At 40.4% G+C, this 19,638-nt stretch overlaps 1 protein-coding gene across 3 annotated transcripts in view; it reads right to left on the bottom strand.

The window, feature by feature from the left end:
* The window catches only part of Dab1 (DAB adaptor protein 1), an 872,128-nt gene that overhangs the window by 266,954 nt on the left and 585,536 nt on the right, over positions 1–19,638 (bottom strand). For all 3 annotated transcript variants that reach the window (XM_047566521.1, XM_047566531.1, XM_047566538.1), the window contains exon 4: positions 11,498–11,700. In XM_047566521.1, coding sequence (XP_047422477.1) covers positions 11,498–11,564 — 67 coding nt within the window. In that variant the 5' untranslated portion in view covers positions 11,565–11,700. The remainder of the gene's footprint in view (positions 1–11,497; positions 11,701–19,638) is intronic.

The following is a 19,638-nucleotide window of genomic DNA, read 5'->3' as shown; positions in this document are numbered from 1 at the left end:
GGAGTAACTGAGTTCTGCTGAGGTTTTATTTGATAATCACTGCTGGATAACAGCATGGGTTAGTGGAAATATCCTGTGTGTTGGATCATTTATGCCTGACTTTTACTTACATGATGGGTTACTTTGAACTTATTATTATGTTTCTTCATCTGCAAAATGGGAATGTTATCAAACTCATAAATCTCTTGTGAAGATTTTCAAAGTAATATTTTCTTTCTTTTCTTTTCTTTTTTTTCTTTTTCAGTACCTAGGATATTGAACCCAGGGACACTTAATCACTAAGCTATATCCCCAGTCCTTATTTATATTGTATTTAGAGACAGGGTCTGGCTGAGTTGCTTAAGGCCTCCCTCACTAAGTTGCTGAGGCTGACTTTGAACTTGAGACCCTCCTGACTCAACCTCACAATATGCTGGGATTACAGGCATGCACCACCATGCCCAGCTCAAAGTGATTTTATTCTCTGCCTTGCACTTACGAGGCACATAATTAATTTTCATTTTCCACTTTCTTCACTGGAAACTCTAATTCACTTCCTCCCTGCTTTGAGGGAATATAGGATGGAAAAGACAGAGTTCCTACCACCAACTGTTAGCACACAAACTAACAGGAAGGAAGGTGTAAAAGTGTATAGTCCTAATCGATGGTACAAAGACATGAGTGCTTCATCGGGATAAAAAGAGCTTGCTGAGCCTGGCATGGTAGCACATGCCTGTAATCCCATCAGCTCAGGAGGCTGAGGCAGGAGGGTCTCGAGTTCAAAGCCAGCCTCAGCAACAGTGAGGTCCTAAGCAACTCAATGAAACCCTGTCTCTAAAATACAAAATAGGGCTGGACATGTGGCTCAGTGGTTGAGTGCCCCTGAGTTCAATCCCCAGTATCCACATCCCACCCCCCCCCAAAAAAAAAAGTTTACTGAGAACCACAGGGGAAGGGAGACTTAATTCCACAAGCTGAGAGCACAGGAAGAGCTTCATGGCAGTGCCATTTGGGCTGTGTCTCAGACAATCGGGTGGGCCTTGCTAGGCAGAAGCCAGACAGGAGGACTACTGGGTTGAGAGGAGGGCAGAAGCACATTCATGCATGCTGAGGGGTGCCCTGTAGCTTGATGTGCTAGAATGTGCCAGGTGCACATAAGGCCACGGAACATTTACTGCATTGACGAGGGAGTCACGACTGCAGGGCTACCCAGGGGTAGATTCTGACTTGCAATATCAACTTTTTCTTGCCTCTTCAACTTCTTCCATTCCTCATCTATAAACTTGAGGTTTAAAAATCAGCTATCTTAGAGGGTTGTTCCAAGAAATTAATAGGTATTAAAGTTTGAGAACATTGTCTGATATTCTATAATTAGCTACTCTCATCACTAGTAGCCTGGTTATTATTTCTGGTGTGGGTATGCCCACTGGGAGATGAACTGGGCTAATGATAAGATTCATAGATTGAGAGAATTTGCAAAATGTCCTGGTCTGCATTTTTGAAGTGCTTGTTATAAATTAAAATGTAGAAATGATTCTTTCCTTTAACATATTTGTTATGGTTTGGATATGAGGTATCCCCCCAAAACTTATGTGTGGGATAATGCAAAAATGCTCAGAGATGAAATGATTCCATTATGAGAGCTGTAACCTAATCAGTGAATTAATCCACTTGAACAGATCAACTGGGTGGTAACATAGGCACTAGGGTGTGGCTGAACAAAGAAGGTCACTGGGAGCATGTCTTTGGGTTTCTACTTTTGTCCCTGTGAACATAACTCTGTTTACGGGCTGCCATGTTCTGAACTGCTTTCCTCTGCCACACCCTTCTACCATGATGTTCTGCCTCACCTTAGGCCCAGAGTTGTGGAATCTGCTGACCATGGACTAAACCTCTGAAACCTTGAGCCAAAATAAATGTTTCCTCCTCTAAGTTGTTCTTGTCAGGTATATTGGTCACAGAGACACAAAACCTGACTAAGACCAATGCTACACACTTGAATTTACACACAGTCAAAATCCTTCAAGTTCACCTACTCTTTACTTTCATATCTGGAAAACATCTGGCATCATCCTTAGTAGGAAAACATTTCTATTCAATCATGTATAGCCTTCCAAGGACCATAAAGAAGTGTTCCTGCTTCTTGTGTCTTTACAGCTACACAATCAGTTCTACAATCACTCCTGTTCCTTGCTGAGCCCATCTCACCTACAGGGGCCATACTGAGATCCATAGGAAGCTGTCTTCCAGTGAAAACAGGACATAGCATTTGGTAAGAGGACACACCATGCAATAGGGAGAAGACTAGTCTACTGCTAAGCATGTTGGCAGGCAGGCTCTGGGATCAGAGGATTAAGGTCCCTTTGTTTTCAGTTTGTGTGACCTCAGGCAAGCTGCGCATCTCTCTGAGCCTCAGTTGTCTTTAAGATGGGAATACTTGTGTAAAGGCTGTTTTCAAGCTTACAGATGGAAAACCTGGACACATGGGCACACAACCAACCGACATTAGTCCTCTTTCACCTCCATGTCCCCTTTCCTCTGCCTCTGATCTACGTGTGCTCTCTTAATGGACTGTGCAGACACACTCCATCTTGCTGCAGGTGTACTCTGACTATCCTGAAAGGAGTGCTGCAGTAGCCAGGATTGCTGAAATTCCAGCCCACCTGGGAACATAGTCAGCTTAGCAAACTCACATAGAATAATAAAACCCCATGCTCTGGGTCATTTGCTGATTATCTGAAAGACGAAGACTCTCCATCTCTGAGAAGGAGCATACACTTAACCTTACTCCCAGCGATATCAAGGACTTGGAGGGCTAATGTGAAGGGCTTTGTTCTTCCAAACATCAAAATTCAGGCCCAGTCACTGCCAGAGGCAGCACACTGAGCTTAATGAAGCAGTGGGATGAACTAATATGGCAAATCGTATAGTTCTTACTACCAATATGGCCCACATCACGCTAAATTATGGCACCAGACATGATTGGACACACATCACGACAGGAGAAGGGGCCTGCTGAATGGTAGGAATTTCAAATGCCATGTAATAAGACTCTCAAGAGGCAGCTCTTAGGGGAGATATCTGTGTTATTTTTTTAAAATTTTCTTTTCTCCTTGTGCAAATCATACTCTTGTCCTGTTTATGAAAGTTAATTCAATAAACATTTGGTAGCTAACATGTGCAAGTACTGTGCTAGGAACTCATAGCCAATGGTAGAGACAGAATAATTTAAAAAGAGAGAAAGATTGTGATGATTTGAATAGGTACAGAGTGCTATGAGGGCCCTTCCATTATCCAAATCCAGGGAAGTCCAATGGGGCCATGCAGTCCTAACTTAATTCATTCATTTAGAGATTCAACAAATACTACTGCATAATGACATCTTCAACATCAGTGCTTAATGGTAGACGTGTCTAACAAAACAGTGCCTGCTCTTGCAGAGCTGTCTAGTGAATGAAAAGAGGAGTAAAAAAATAAATTTAACATATTATTATTATTAATAAGAGGTACTATGAAAGCTTGCATACATTGAAATGGATCATGAAAGCATATCTAGGGAAAGTTATATCTAACTTGAAACTAAAGGATACGGGGAGTAACTTTTGAAAAAAATTAAGAAAAATGTATATTCCAGGGAGAAGAAAAAGCATGTGCCAAACCCAAATTAAAAACAAAACAAAACAAAACAAAAACAACAACAACAAAAAAAACATGGTAGGGTCAAGGAACTGAAATTAATCCACTTGAGCCACTTTGTGGAGTATGATTATGAAGAATGGGGAGAGATGTACCTGGAAATATAAGGAGGGGTCAGGCAAGATGGAGCCTCTTGGAAGCCAAGATAAGCAGGCTGTATCCTGCGGACAGTAAGAGCCCTCACTGAAAGGTTTAAGCAGGGATGTGATCTAATCAAATCTCCACGTTAGTGAGTGGTATCCTCAGTAGCTTGGAGATAGGAAATACTGAGAATGTCTAGACCATGTAGTGGGGTATGGAATGATCCAGATGAGAGATGAAGATAGCTTGAAGTACCTTCAGGAGGAAGGCAGAGAGGAGAGAAAGAATGAATGGATCAAGAAGACATGTAGGTAGTCACACAGATTAATGATCAGTGGTTAATTAACAGAGGACATTAGGAGGCTCAAGATGTTGAGGGTAATGGCCCAGTCAAATGGTTACTGAGGGTTGAAGGGTACAGGAGCAGCCAAGTGAATTGGTTAAGAGATAACCCAAGTTGAGAGAACAGTCCACACAGAGGTCAAAGAGGTGCATCCTGGGACCTGAAGCTCAGCAGAGTTCAGGGTATGAGGCAGCAGAAGAATGAAAGAAGAAAAGAGACCACATGTCAAGGGCTTGAGCGTTGTCCTATGGGAAGTACTGCTAGAGTTACAGAATAAATTCAAGGAGGAAAGAAGGGATGGAGAAAGTCCGACCTGTGCAAGGTTAGAATGGAATCCTGAACTCAGGCACCAAGTAAATCTGAAGTGAGTTTGTCTTTCTGAAATGACCATTCTGAGTGCTGTGATCTGAATTCAGACCAAGTGACCACAGAAAGGGCAGAAGTCACTTTCCACTGCATGTCATGAAATCTGACAGTCAGTTTCACCATAAAGAATTGGACTTCTTGGCCTATAAACATTACTCTCTTCCTCCAATCCTAAAGCCCAAAAGCTGTATTAACCAACTTCAGGGAAATCTGTATTTTTCTTATAATTAAATTCTTGATTTTTGAATATTTAAAACTTCAAATTACACAGGCAGAAGAGAATAGCTCACCAAGATTAAAAACCCTGTCAAGACAGAATGGCACCAAAAATCTATATAATGTGGCCAGTTTACATGCCACCCTCCCCAAAATGAGTGTAGGCCCTGTAATTTTTCAAATTCTTCAATCTTCTTTCACCAAACCATGGGAAAACCCAAAGGAGGCATTCAGAGGAGATAGCACAGACAAGAGCTTTGGGCAAGCCTATGCCCTGTGTCTCTTATAGACAGGCCAGGTAACCTGGGGCAAGTGTCTCAATTTCTTTGAACGTTATTTTCTTATGTATTCAATGACATGAGGTAAGACCTGGGTTCATTGGAGACAATTTCTCTAAAATGCCTAGTATGCAGGATGGAAGTCATTAATAAATATTTGAAGTTTGACAACCAGGTGCATTTTCTTTTGTATTTCCTGTTTATCTTCTCAGATATTTTTGGAACAAAGATCTATTTGAAGATTGACCAGTTCCTTTTTCTTATGGGCTACCCATATCCCCATGGAAAAGGGTCCCTTGTACCTCTCCTCCTATCCTAAAGCACTAGACACGTGTTGGCTCTCAGGGCTAGTGGGAATTGGGGACGCCAGGGCGAGGTTTCTTCACTTGGAGTCCATGTACAGAGGGCTGTGCTAAGTGTTCTGTATTGTGAGCTTGTAGTCCTCATTACTACACTTGCTACTAGGCAGTAGGCTATACCCCTACTTCACAGATGAAGAAGCTGAGGCTCAAAAACAATTAAGTAGCCCAAAACACACAAGTAGAAAATGTGCTGAGCCTTGACTCAAACTGAAGTTTATCTAATTCCAGGTTTATCTAACACCTTCTTTCCAGGAAGCTTCATGGTAAGGAAGGGGGAGCAAACAGAGGTCAACAATGTCCATGGTAGAACTGTAAACGTGTGGAGCATATTGAGGTGAAGGAGCTCCAGCCAGGGAGTTAGTACTGGGTTCTGGCCCTGGTTCCACTGCTGACCAGTTAAGTGACTACTGGCAAGTGCTTCTCCTCTTGAGACCTCACTTGTGAGAACCATCTCTGCCCTGCCCAGTCTTAACTCCTTATGACCTCTTATGCACATCAACATCTAGAGAATTGATTCATGCTTTGATACATACAGACTTTCACTTTCTACTTGTGTTTATTAACCTTTAAAAATATTTGCTTTTAGTCAGGGAAGGCAATAAAAAGAAATTTGATAAGAATTTTCTCCATTATGATGACTATTCAGGATATTAACAAACTTGGGGCAAAAGTAAAATGTACATATTTTATGGAAAGTAATAGACTGAGAATGGAAAAAAAAATAACAAGGTAGAAAAACAATCTCTTCTTCAGGGAAGTAGGAGACCTGTGCAAATCAGAAGGCTCTCCTCTCAGCTACAAGTGCTTAACCACAGTGTGGGCCACCAGGAGTCAGTATCTCCTCCTGAGGTGTTTTCTCTTCCCCAGAACACCAAGCACAGGTTGGACAAATATTTGAGCAGAAAAGAAACAAGAATTAATTATGCCTCTCACGCATTTCTAATTTTACCAAGCAAATATTATTTCCACATCCATTTGGTAGCTGAGGAATCAGAAACCCAAAAATCAGACATGGCTTGCCTGAAGTTCTACCACCAGGTACTGGTTGGTCTGAAGTATGAGTTTAAATCCAGAATCCTGACCCCAGGCTGTCTCTCTGCAGGACAAGAGCAGAAATAGAAGGGATGATAAATAAGCCTGTTAAAGATTCTGTAATACAGAACAAAACCAATAACAAACTCTCTCAAATGTCCTGGAGATCCAGTAGGAACATGAATATGATGGCATTTTAGGAGCTCCTAAGTGGTAAACCAATGTTAATAGAGATGATTTCCTGGAGCTAAGAGATCAGGCAGGAGTACAGCATTACCAGAACCATTCCTTCACATAAACTGGCCAGAATTATCTAGGAAACCTCCAAAATTAACAGTTACTGAGGTACAGAGACTTGGTTCAAACTTGGTTTGATACAACTTAAGCAAGAGGCATTGCCACCAACTTTTCCTGGATCCTATTAATGTCTTAACTCTTGAAGCAAAATTCTTCTGGTAGGAAATGATAAAGTAGCTCTTTTTTGTTGTTGTTGTTAAACCATGTTCCTTGGGATCAGCTCTAACACAAATAAAAAGAAGCCTAGTGAGTTTATTTTCAGGTGTTTCTAGAAAATAAGAAGACAATGTTGAAATGGGATCTCAGAAAATATGTCAGAAAGGCCACCTCTACTAAGCCAATTCCATGTTACAGACCCTGAAGTATCTCTCTCATCCTTCTAGTTACACACAAACACATACACCCCTAGGTAAGTGAAATCAGGCTCAAAGAGGCCAAATAGGCTGTCTCTGCCTACACAGTGGATAAGGAGAAGAGTTTGCATTGAAAAACAGGTCCACCCAGTTCCAAAGCCAGTACTCTTTCTACTACACTGAGCTGTCAGATGGTATTGACTGAAAAACCCTAGGCCCTGCCCCAGAAATATCTGTCTGCTCACCATGGGACTCATTCCTCCTCCATGGCCTTCCACCAGGGGGCCCTAAGACTGGGATTACCAATAACAAAAATTTTGCATCAACTGATTCTCTCCCTTTGATGGCAGGTAATGAACCTGAAAATGTACATTCTCTTCCTCTGGCCCTCCATCAAATTCCACTCCCAAAACAGAGACCATTTGACAAGCTGTATATATAGTGACACAATCCAATAAAATGAAATGAAGTAAACAACTTTATTTTTCACTACTTCCATCCCTTATTTGAATTGTGAATACTCTAGTTAGATTTCATACATAGCCTGTCTAGAAACTCATTTTGTGATGAAATATGCCCCTATGTGACTTGTGTTTGAAACTGCTTGGCTCACTTTCCACAGCCTGGGTTAAAGAAACGAGGTGACAGGCTAGTGAGGAACTTGAAGGGTCTTGTTTTTATGCCACTCTTTCTCACAGCAGATGACCTACAGTGCAAGGAATTCCTTTGCACAAAGTAAAATATCTGCCCCAGGAACCATCTATATCTTGCCAAGGGGAAGCTCTCTTCTGTTCTATAATATCATATAATAATATAGGAAATGCACTGCTGATTTAATGTCAAATAACCAAGCAGGATGTAGAACTGAAGAGTATGATCTCAACCACATACTATTTCAGAATGGCCATCCAGAAGGAAATACCTTAAAACGTTAATGATAGTTATTTTTGGTACATGGGATTATGCATTTTCTCATTCCAGGAACAAGCATTTATTGCTTTTAAAAGGTTAAATGAAGTCACTACAAAAGGAAAAATTGTTTAGGAAGAAGTCTATATATTATTCAGTGTTTCCTTTCTACCCTTATACAAGTATATAACTTTAAAAATACCAGACACAAGGTTTTCCAACAAAAGAAATTATATTGATGAATAGAAATAAGAAGAAAACACTGTAACCCAACAAATCAAATCCAATATGGGTACAAAAAACAGTGCACTGTGACCAAGTAAGGTCAACCCCAGAAATTCAGCTCAGAAAATCTATCAGTTAAATCCACCACACACACACAATACACATATATACAAATATGTACAATCATTTAAATAAATACAGAAAAAAAAAACACATGGAACATCCAATGGTAATAAACAAATTCCTAGACTATATAAAAAGAAAGAACCTTTAGTAAAAGCTTAAATATCACACTAAAATATCATTTAGAAGCATGTCCATTAATTGAGAAACAAAATAAGGACAACCACTAACATTAAATACTAAGCAGACAATGCAATAAGACAGGAAAAAGAAAGTAAGTACTTAAGGACTGGAACAAAGACACTTATTTGTATGTTGTATGTTGTCTCTATAGAAAATTCCAAGAACTGAATAAAATATTAATAAAAGAGTAAAGCATTATTACATTCAAGATTCAAAATCAATATGTAAATCATTTATTCCTTTTAAAGTTCTATTTATTTTTACCAAGTCAGTAACATTTGTTCAATAGAATATCAATCATTCTACAGTCAATACTGAAAATCAAGAAAGTAAATGAATGCTTTTATGAGCACGTTCTCTCTCTTTTTAATGCAGATGTGTGCTTTCATGACACCCTGGTCCAGACAAGTATATCTGGAATAAAGATTGTATATCACTGTTGCACTATGATAATCAATCAGTCCCTTGATTATAAAATGGGATAAGAGAAAAAAAGGTAGAATGATGAGGAGGAGGAGGACAATGACCTTGAGGAAGCAAGTGCGTTAGGGACTAGATATTCATGTCCCATTAAAATTAACACATTGAAGCTCTAAACCCTAGTGAGATGACCTTTGGAGATTGAAGTATCAGGAAGTAATTAGGATTACATTATGAGGGTTGTGTCCTCCTGATAGGAATTGTGGCCAAATAGGAAGAGAGGGGGTGGGGGAGGAGAGACAGAGAGACAGAGAAACAGACAGAGAGACAGAGACGGATTGATTGAATGATTTTGCTTTCTTGTCTTTCATGTCAGGATGAGGCTATGTACAAGTCAGGAAGGGAGGCCTCATCAGGAATGGAATTTGCTGGCATCTTGATCTTAGACTTCCAGCCTCCATATCTGTGAGAAGTGCATTTCTGTTGTCGAAGTCGCCCAATTCTATGGCATTGTGTTATTATTCCAAGCTAATAATGAAAGGATGGATGATAGAAAAGAGAAAAGAGGGAAGAGGAGGGAAATGAAGAAAGATGACAGGGAAGAGAAGGGATATGAGAATAGGAGGAGGGGAACAGGGACAAAGATGAGGAAGAGGAGGAGGAGGAGGAACACAGCTCACCTGGGATGAGCATTTAATACATGCCACGTACTGTACAAAGTCTTTTAATCGCCTTATTCCTGTTAATTTCATAGAAAGTCTTTGAGGTTTGTAATACTTTTTTCCATTTTGTAGGGAAAAAACTGAAGCTTGGAGAAGTCAAGTGGCTGTCTAAGGTCACACACTGAGGAAGGGGTATAGCTACAACTTGAACCCAGGTCAGCACCCTGACTCTCTGCTATGAGCCACTCTCTAGAGAACATTCCTCATATATTTTATGCTCATTTTAAAAGTTCTTAGGACATGAAGATGAGGAGGTTCTAAAAGGGTCACCTTCAACTCCCACCCCAAATCCCCAACTAAGTCATGTTCTGAAAGCCTGAATCCTCTCTTCGGAATGCTTCTCATTTTGCATGTTAAAAGTAAGGATGAAAAAATATGCACTAAGAGACAATTTTTAATGCGTTAAGCATTCAAGTGCACACATTTTGTGGAAAGGTTAAATTTGATGCAAAAATATAACTTGTCAGTTTCCACTGAAAAAGCATTTGAATTCCAGGACGTACCAGGCTTCACAACCTTTCCCCCCAACACACAGCAGTTCTCTCAAGACCTGTTCTCTAACCCACTTGCTTTTTCTGTTATTCTTAGACCACGAGGCATAGACAACAGGGTTTACATTAAGTTTTAGGGAACAGAACTCACTACCTTCAAAATATTTGTGTTTCGAATAAACATCAAAAGCAAAATTACATGCCCTTCCTGGAGTTTCATCAGTCGACAGTTGCATATGCATTATACTTATGTCTTTGCTTTGAGGACACAAATGAGCAGGCACAGTGAGGCAGGCATAGTTATGTCTTGAACAAATCGTCATCTATAGGAAGAGGTGAAGGGTCCTGGTTTGCAAATGCACATGGACAGATTTCTAGATATGAAAGAGAACTCTTTGAATCCCCTTCCATGCAACTGAGAAGACCTAGAAAGGAAGTGCTGAAACCACAGGAAGAAACACACACACATGCGCACACACACACACACACACACACACACACACACACAGAAGTAGCTTACTTCTAATTACAACAGGAGGACCAACCTACTGAAAGGCATGGTCATAAAGCCATGTCCCCAAATCATGGAAAGTGATAGGATTGCTATTCTCTCACTCCAGGCATGTCAGTCTTCCATTCCCAGCTAGCTTTGTGCCCCCTGTTTGTCAAGCACCTCTATATGTTGGCAATCAAAGGTGAAAAGAGGTCCAGCTCTGAAGCAGATCACAATACAGGTGACTCACAAACAGAGCACATTTCTAATAAAGCCAGATATAAACAAAGTGCTACAGAAACAGAACAAAAGAGAGCAAGGAACTTAAACTGGAAGGAAAGGCTGTCTCAGGAGCCTCCCCTAGTCTCAACCTGGAGAATGAGTAATGCAGAAAAAGTGATGTGCAAGAGGATTTCTGGCAATAGTCCAGTGGTTCTCAAAGTGTGGATTCTGGACCGGCAGGACCAGCATCACCTGGGAACTGGCTAGAAAATACAAAGTCTTAGGCTACCCCAGACTTAATAGGACTGGAAACTCTGGGGATGGAACTCAGCAATCTGCACATTAATAAGCCCTCCAGCAGACTCCGTTGCCGCCTCGGAGAATCACTGGCATACCCAATGGTGAACTCCAATAGGCAGAACGCCTGCAGGGTGAACAGATCTGGGAGCTAGGGAGAGTTAGGGAGAGACGCTGCTGGAGGGATGGGTAGAAGGCACATCTGGAAGGGCTTTGGAGACCCTGTAAAAGAACTTCAGATTTTACCTGGAGAATAATGGGAAGCCAGTGAAATATGATGAGTACAGAAAATAGCAAATAACTTAAAAAACAATAATCTTAAAAATACTGGTTTGTCTCATTCCGGAGATAAAATCCTCATTCCTACACAGAAAAGTAACCCCAAAGAAGGGAGCAAATTTGGCCCTACCTTTCTTTCTGGAGTCTTTCTTGGCGCTGGTTTTCACAGCTACTTGAAGTTCTGTCTCAGTTGACATCCTACTTAATCCTTAGTCCACTTCACACAGATCCCGGGCCTCGGCCAGGCTCATCGAGGACTCCTCTCCAAGAGAAAGGCTCCTCCCTTCAGAAACGGCACCCCGAGCTGCACACGTCATTCACTCTTTGGGAGTGCTGTAAATCAAGGCAAGAGAACATTCAGAACAATCCTCCTTTTGAAATTAAACAGAAATTGGGCAGGGTGAGGGGTGATGAATGGCAAACTTAAAAAAACAAGAAATTCTTGTTCTTCACATACAAACTTCTGGAATGCATAGGATTTATACAGCAAGGCACACAAACAGCTTATCTGCAAGGCTCTTCTCAACCTAGGTAACTCAAAATAGATTTGTGAAACTGATTTTCACACGGGACAAAAATGCAACTCTTTGTTTCCCATTTTCCTTATTGTCAAGCACTACATGCTACCCAAAAATACAGCCCTGTGGAGTCGTTTCCAATGATGGGGCACCCATCCATCAGCCAAGCTTGATCTGAGCCTGGGCAGCTAAGGCAGATCAGAGGGGAGTGACCTCCAGTCCGTCCCTCACTGGTAGGCCTCAGAGAGGACATGAAGTTGACATGCAATTGGGCTCCAAGGGTAAGGTGACAAATGGGACTGAGAAACTTCCCAGCAAGCCAATTTTTGTCAGCTTTCCCCCCAGCTATAAGAGCAGACAAGCATTTAATGGGGGAGTGAAAGAAAAGGAGTGGGCGGATGCACATTTCATTCATTCATTCTCTGATAAATATGCATTACATGACACTAGGTACTATTCAGTTCAGACACCGCTGGGAGGAGAATCATGATAATTATGATAATGTGGCCACTTCAATTATAGCTGGTATTTACTGTGCACTTACTAGATACTATGTGCTCTGTTTCTGCTTCACATACATTATCTCATTCGATTGCAATTAAATTGAATAAATGTATTCTGGTTTTCAATAGTCTTTCCCAGGGACTACCTATCTGATAGTTATATCTGAGAGCTCCACTGAACATAAACATTTTACCAGTCATCTGCTTTTGATGAATATTAACAAAAAGCTACTAGAAATAGAGGAATGGATCTTCAAATTGTGCATCCAATTCTTAGCTTATTCTACAGAATGAGAACTGCTTAATCTAAGAGAGCTGACCTTGAATGCCAGTTTCAGCTCAGAAAGAATAATGACCTAAACCTCTTAATCATGACAATTAAAGATGGCTTAACTAGAAGGTCTAATATAAAAGCCACATAATATTACAGTAAAGCTTAAATATGAGGAAATTTCCATCTTATGCAAAGATACCTGATTTGGATTTTTGTTTTAATGAGTTTTTTTTTTTTTAAAGGACAACAGTCTTCGATGAAAGCACTTGAGTTAAAGGATTTAAGATTACAACTAAGAAAAACATAAAATTATCTTCATAGGGGGGTCCATGAAATCCTATATAGAAAATGAGAATGCTTGCTACATCTGTGCCATCTTCTGTCTGTACCGTTTTGTAACCCCGCCCTCCCACCTCCTCCTCCCCAAAGTCAATATCCCTTGGGAGATGGCATGGCCATATATGGACATAACCAAGTTTATTAATATTTACCATTTTATTGTGGCAAATAGTTACTAGGACCTACTATGAGCCAGGCATAACTACTGGCTCCTTCATGTAAACAGACATTCACTGTGCTAACACATTGGCCTAGAAGACATTGTCAAAGCCTAATTCCTATCCACAAAGAAGCTCAGTCTCACAGAGATGTCAGCCATATAAGGTACCACAATATGCTGAACAGGCATAAATAACCAGGCACGTTAGGGCCCAAAGGAGCAAGCATTCACCTTTGCTCGGAAAGGTCAATAAAGCTGCACAGAGCATAAGCCCTTCTCTGCAGGACCCTGTAAAACAAGGATTCAGGCAAATGGATATGGGAAAGGCCCAGCAAGCTCTCAATGGACAGAAGAATCAGCACAGACAAATGCAAGGAGGCTTGACCTCAGCAAGCAAATTAATGAAAGGAAGCACCAGGCTAAGAGGAAGTGGAACCTTTTCCCATCTTCCCATATCTTTTTTGTGCTGCTTTCTATGGAATCTCCTTTCTCAAGTCTACCTTGACATTCAACAGGCCCCTGATGGTTCAGTTCAAAGAGAAATTGTAGTAGACAGTAAGATTTTCTGATGCCTCTGTTAAAATGGAATCACTCCCTACTTATGTCATGACCTGATTTTTGGCCAAGTTCATACTTCCAACTGTGAGCTAGCTGTCTGATATTGAGGAAGTTTTTCAAACACTCCTGCCTCCATTTCTTCATCTGTACAATGGACTGATAATGTCAAATGCACGGAGCTGTTGTGGAAAATAGGTGGGATGACATATTTGCCACCACCAAAAGCCTGCTTGGCATACTGCTGGCAAGAGCGTAATATTAAGGATGAGTTTCCTGTGTTGCTTGCTCAAGGCTACATGGCTGGTATGTGACCAATGTCACCTGTGAACTTAAGAAAGGAAGAAACAAAGACAGGTTAAGTTTGCTTTCTGAGGAAAAAAAAAAAATGTCAGAAGTGATAGAATCTAAGATCTTTCCATCATGCTAGTCCTGTCTGTACATAGTAGGTATTTTAATTAATACAGAAAGGAGCTGAAATGCATGGATTTTATGTAATTTCATAAAAGCCAATATATAAATTTATAAAAATATGATTTTAAGAATATAAAATAATTTTCTTAAAAGTCAGTATATAAAAATGGATTGAATTTGGGCCATTTTTCTCCCCTTCAACTTTAAAACCCACAATATAACACTTCCCCATATTCCATGGGTACATCTATAGCCATTTGCCTGACAAAGTGTGACTGTGTTCAAGTGTTTTAAGCATTACTTGTACATTTTTAAAGTACATGCCTGTATTAATACTGGAAAGAAACACTGGTACATTCTAAGTAAAAACTTAAACCTGGAAGCTGCAGTACAGAGGGCATACATGGTGTGGACCCCAAAATCCCCTTTAATTTTCCAAAAGCAAGAGGTTGAGCAAAAGCTGTGAAGTAACTCCAAATTATTTAGGAAATTCATTTCTTTGTAATTAAGGAGATTAAAGTCCTCCAGGGCCAGAAACCATGTGACAACTCAAATCATTTTTCCCCACTAAAAGCTGTGAAACCCTATCAGTTAAATTCAGGCTCGTCGAGAATTTTGAAATGCTTCAATAATGTTTCTTTGCTCCACACAATCTGCAGTAATTTAATATTCCTGAAGTGTGTCAGGTTTTTTATAATGAGCTCTTCAAATCTAAATGTGAATTATGTAACATTCCACTACAGACACATTCTGTCCAGTGAGCTGCTTCTAAAACGTAAAACTCCATGTTCAGCAATGGGGTGGGGGCTAAAAACACCAAGCCACAAAGCAGAGAAAACAGATATGCCTTCTGGAAAAAACAAAGCAAGGAAGTTGGAGCAGCTAGAACAGAACAATCATATACTAAAACCCGTGCTATAACACAAATCTGAATTTTCTCTCCCCGTACCCAATCTTCTCACAGGATCCTAAGGGCACTGGTTACTGGGAGCCTTCTTTTTGCCAGGTACACGGCTATGAGCCTTTCAGACATTTCTGATTCAAGTCTTGCAACACCTTGAAGAGTCAGATATTATCTTATTCATTTAGCAAATGAGGAAACAGACACAGGCCAGTGTAGGAGCTTGTCCAAGGTCACATGGCTAGGAAGTAGTAAAGTACGGGGCAAAACACAAGCCAGTCTTCATTTCAACATCATCCCAGACTCCCCCAGATGCACATGAATGCATGAAGGAATAAGCAGAAGATGGTCTTTCTATACAATGGAATATTATTCAGTTGTAAGAAGAAATACAGTACAGACACATGCTACAACATGGGTGAACTGTGAATCACAGGGTCAAATAAAAGAAGTTAGCCAAAAAAAAAAGGGCTGCGTATGGTATGATTCCATTTCTATGAAACATCCAAACCAGAGTAACTCCATGGAGACAGATGAGGGGTGGGGACAACATAGGCACTGGCCATACAGTACGGGTCTGCACTGGGGATGAGGAAAGTGTTTTGGAAATAGAAAAAGATGATGGCTGTACAACATCATCTGTAATAAATGCAATAAATAACACCTTAAAATGGTTAAAGTCATGTGAATTTCATCTCAATTTTAATAAAAAAATGAAACACAATCTATCCCAGCTTGATATAAATTTTACATGATAAAGTAGGGACCATGCAAATCCTAATTTAAAAGGACAATGCAGCCCTAAAAAAAACAGATGAGGAGGTAATCTTTCCAGAAACAGGACTTTGGCTTTGTGTGGCAGCAAGTGCATGTATTAAAAACTGCACACCCCTACCTGTATGTTTTGCAATGTGGGGCCTCTTACAGTTTCCTTCAAATTACAAAGCACAGAAAACAGGCCAGTTATCAACAAGGTTCAAAGGTTTCCCATAGTACAGGCAAGCAGTCTCAGTTTCTTCATCAGTAAAATGGGAATACCCCCACCAGGTATGAGAGATCTGGAGGAGAAATGAGATTTGTGCACTTGAACCACCTGGCTCAATCGACAGCACGCTACCTTTTGCATAAGAAAGAAAAAGGTGATTCTGCTTATGGTTACAAAAGAAACATAGGACAAATGAGACAGAAACCAGTATCTCTACATGGAGAGATACTGGGTTGTACTCTAACTGGGTGGCAGGTAGAAGGGATATGGCAGGGAGTGATGGTTATAATTTGGATATGGAATGTCCCCACTCTCATGGGTTGAAGGCTTGGTCCCCAATGCAGTAATGGTCAGAGGCTCCACTGTGGCTTCATGATTTGAATGGACTACTGGGAAGTGTGGAATATGTAGGAGGTGAGGCCTTGTTTTAGAGAGTAGATCCTTGGGGACATGCCCTCAGGAACCTTCTCAACTCCAACCCCTTCCTAATGTGCTCTGTCATGCCCTTCCACCATGATGTTCAGCTTTACCACAGGCCCACAGCCACGGAGCCAGCCACCCACGGACTGAAACCTCTGACATTGTGTGCCAAAATAAATCTTCCATCCTTTAGGTTGATTTTCTCAGGTATTTTGACACAGAGACAAAAAGCTGACAGTGATATTTCTCAGAATACAGTTTTGGGCATTAATTTTCACTTTGGGGAACAAATTAATATTCTATATACCTGAAAAAAAATCAAATGATAGTAACAGGAATAGGAAGTGGGGGAAAACCTGAACCTGAAAGGAGATTGAAACAAAGTAACCCAGTTGTGTGTTAAATGAACATCATAAGCACATTTGTGGGAGGGGCTTGGGGAGAAAAACAAATCAAGTAACTTATGAACCCAGAATTAGATTGCATATATTCAGTCTTGGGCAGGCTTTTGATAGGAAGAGTAGCAAACAAATCCAGAGTATTTCTGAGCAGGCTTAATCTTTTATTTTATTTTTCTTTATTTTTATCTAGTAGTACTGGGGATTGAAACAGGGACCCTCTGCCACTGAGCTACATTCCTAGGCTGTTTGTTTATTTTTGGAGACAGGGTCTTGCTAAGTTGTCCAGGCTACCTCCAACTTGCAATTCTCCCATCTCAGCCTCCTGAGTCACTAGAATTATAGGTGTGAACCATTGTGCCCCCCTTAGGCTTGTTATTTGTAATGTCAAGGGCTAAGCAATTCTGAAACAATTCTAACCATACTTCCTGGCTGAACAAAGGAGTTCACGCACTGATGTTCTTGGGATCCAAGGCTCTCACTACTGCAGAAGAGATGTCAAATCATAGAAAGAGGAAGACAGGAAGGAATGCATGGGGAGAGATTGGAAATTGGAAGTTTGAGGGTATTTATGCTTAATTTTATTTATATTTAATCTGCCTATATATAAGATACACATGCATTTGTAGATGAATGTCAATGTGTGCATGTGTGTGTTTACCCACAAATATTTCATAATCTGAAACTGTGTGCCAAACTAAATCTTTGTCACAGAGGCAAAGATAATCTAGTTACAAGGAGATTCCTACTACTAAGAGCATTGTTTCTACTATAAAGGAACCAGGACTTCTTGGAGAAAGCAGGGGTATGTACAAGTAAGGAAGTGCTCAAAACAAAAACTGATTGGGAAATGTCATAAGGACATGGAAGCCACCTTGATGGGGACAATTTAAACAGAAATACAATTCAAGTTGGTAATAAATAGGTCATTGGAAACACAGGAATCCATGAATTCATACTGTTAATGTATGTCAGGTGAACAAGTGGGGTGGAAGGGAAGGCTGTCTTGTGTAGGGCGGGCGCTGCCAGGTAAGCATGGAGGAGGGAGTGTTGGAATGGTAAAATCCACATGCACACACGGCCACCAGAGCAAAGGCTGGTCAGGCAACTATCACCAGCAGATGCCAGATCCAGGGGAAATGTCTGATGGGAAAGAGGCCATTTGCAGGTTGTGAAGCATCTTCCCACTTACTCTTTAGCAGTTCTGAGGGAAACATTTGTAATTATACAGTAGAGAAATTGGACACCACCTTGATTAGGTTATCAAAATTAACATCAACAAAGAAGGACAGATGGATAGCATGTGATGCTCTGAGAAGAACACAACATCACCATGCCGCATCATGCAGCCTTCTGGTCAGGAAGCTGATCAGACTGTGCATCTGAAAACAGGTGGGAGGGAAAGCTGTATTTTTTCAAAAATATAACAAAAAAGACAAAGAAAGGTTGTGGAAATAGCTTAGATTAAAAGAAACCAAACAGTTATAACAGCTGAATAATCTCTGTACAGGATCCTACATCGGAGAAATTCTACCAAATTCTACCACTGGAGAAATCCCTACCAAAGAAATCCTAGATCAATAGAAAAATATGAATATTAGGCAAAATTCACTGCATTAATTTTAAATTTATTTGACTTGATAACTTTGCTATGGTTCTATAAGAGAATATAGCTATTCTATAAGAAAATATACCTGTTCTTAGGAAATAACACTAAATATTTAGAAATAAAGGGTCAAGATATGTGTGCATTACTTCCAAATTAAAGTTTAATGAAAAAGAAAGATTAATGAAAAAGAAATCATATACATGGACACATGTACCTGCACATATATGTGTGTGTATATGTATGTATACAAAGGTAAAACATATGGATGGCAAATCAAAGGAGATAAAATATCAGCAAAAGGTGAGGACATGGGGTAATTCTTGGTATATTCTTATTCCTAATCTTTTTCCTGTAATTTGGGAATAGTTTTGAATATACGTACATTTTTAAAAGTCTAGCTCAAACCACAGCACAGGCATGTGCAACTAAGCCACTTCTGCCGGCCTGTTGTTCTCTGGGCAGACTCATTCCAGTTCCCTGGTCAGTATGCTATTTCCAAGGCTACCTGAGGTTAAAATTAGTGTTTGGCTGTCAGTTCTCATTACAGATTTCAACTTCACCCCCATATCTGTCCAGACTGCCTGACTTGGCAGAAGGTTTTGGACCAAAGTTGCTTGGAATAGGTCTCCTTTTTTCCTGCGTTTTGAACTTCTCTCTAAACTGTGCCCCTAAAGTCACTCATGTCTCTGCCCAAGTGCCACTGCACATCTGCAGGTTCCCTGAATAACCCTTAGTAACTAGGCCTTTCACAAATTATCTCCCTTTCTATCCCTGGGACTGTCATTAACCCATCAATTTTTTTTTTTTTTTTTAATACATCAAGGGCTATCTGATCTGATCTAGCCAATCTGGAAAAGGTCTAACATTTCCTCATTCTGCACATTAGGGACCTGGAAATAGGAAACAGTCAGGTTTGGCTGGAACCTAACGGCAGCACTTCTTAAAAGCTGCTGTGGATGTGAAAGGTACAAGAGCAAAATGATGTTCAGAGAAGTTCCATCTTTCTCTATTAACAAAGGACCACTATCCTTATAGCAAAAGCATGGTCAGACCTGGGTCCACCAAAATCTTCCAGAAAATAATGCATTCATTGCATGAATCTCTGGCTTTAAGATTCTGAAGGCCACATAACTTATGCGACCTCAGCGTCAACCCAATCAGGCTCTCTCACCAAAGCCCTATAAAGAAAAGAGAA

Source organism: Sciurus carolinensis, chromosome 1, assembly GCF_902686445.1.
Source record: "Sciurus carolinensis chromosome 1, mSciCar1.2, whole genome shotgun sequence".
NCBI classification, from domain to species: Eukaryota; Metazoa; Chordata; class Mammalia; order Rodentia; family Sciuridae; genus Sciurus; species Sciurus carolinensis.
The sequence above is the reverse complement of the archived record's forward strand: the minus strand, read 5'-3'. Positions and strand labels throughout refer to the sequence as shown.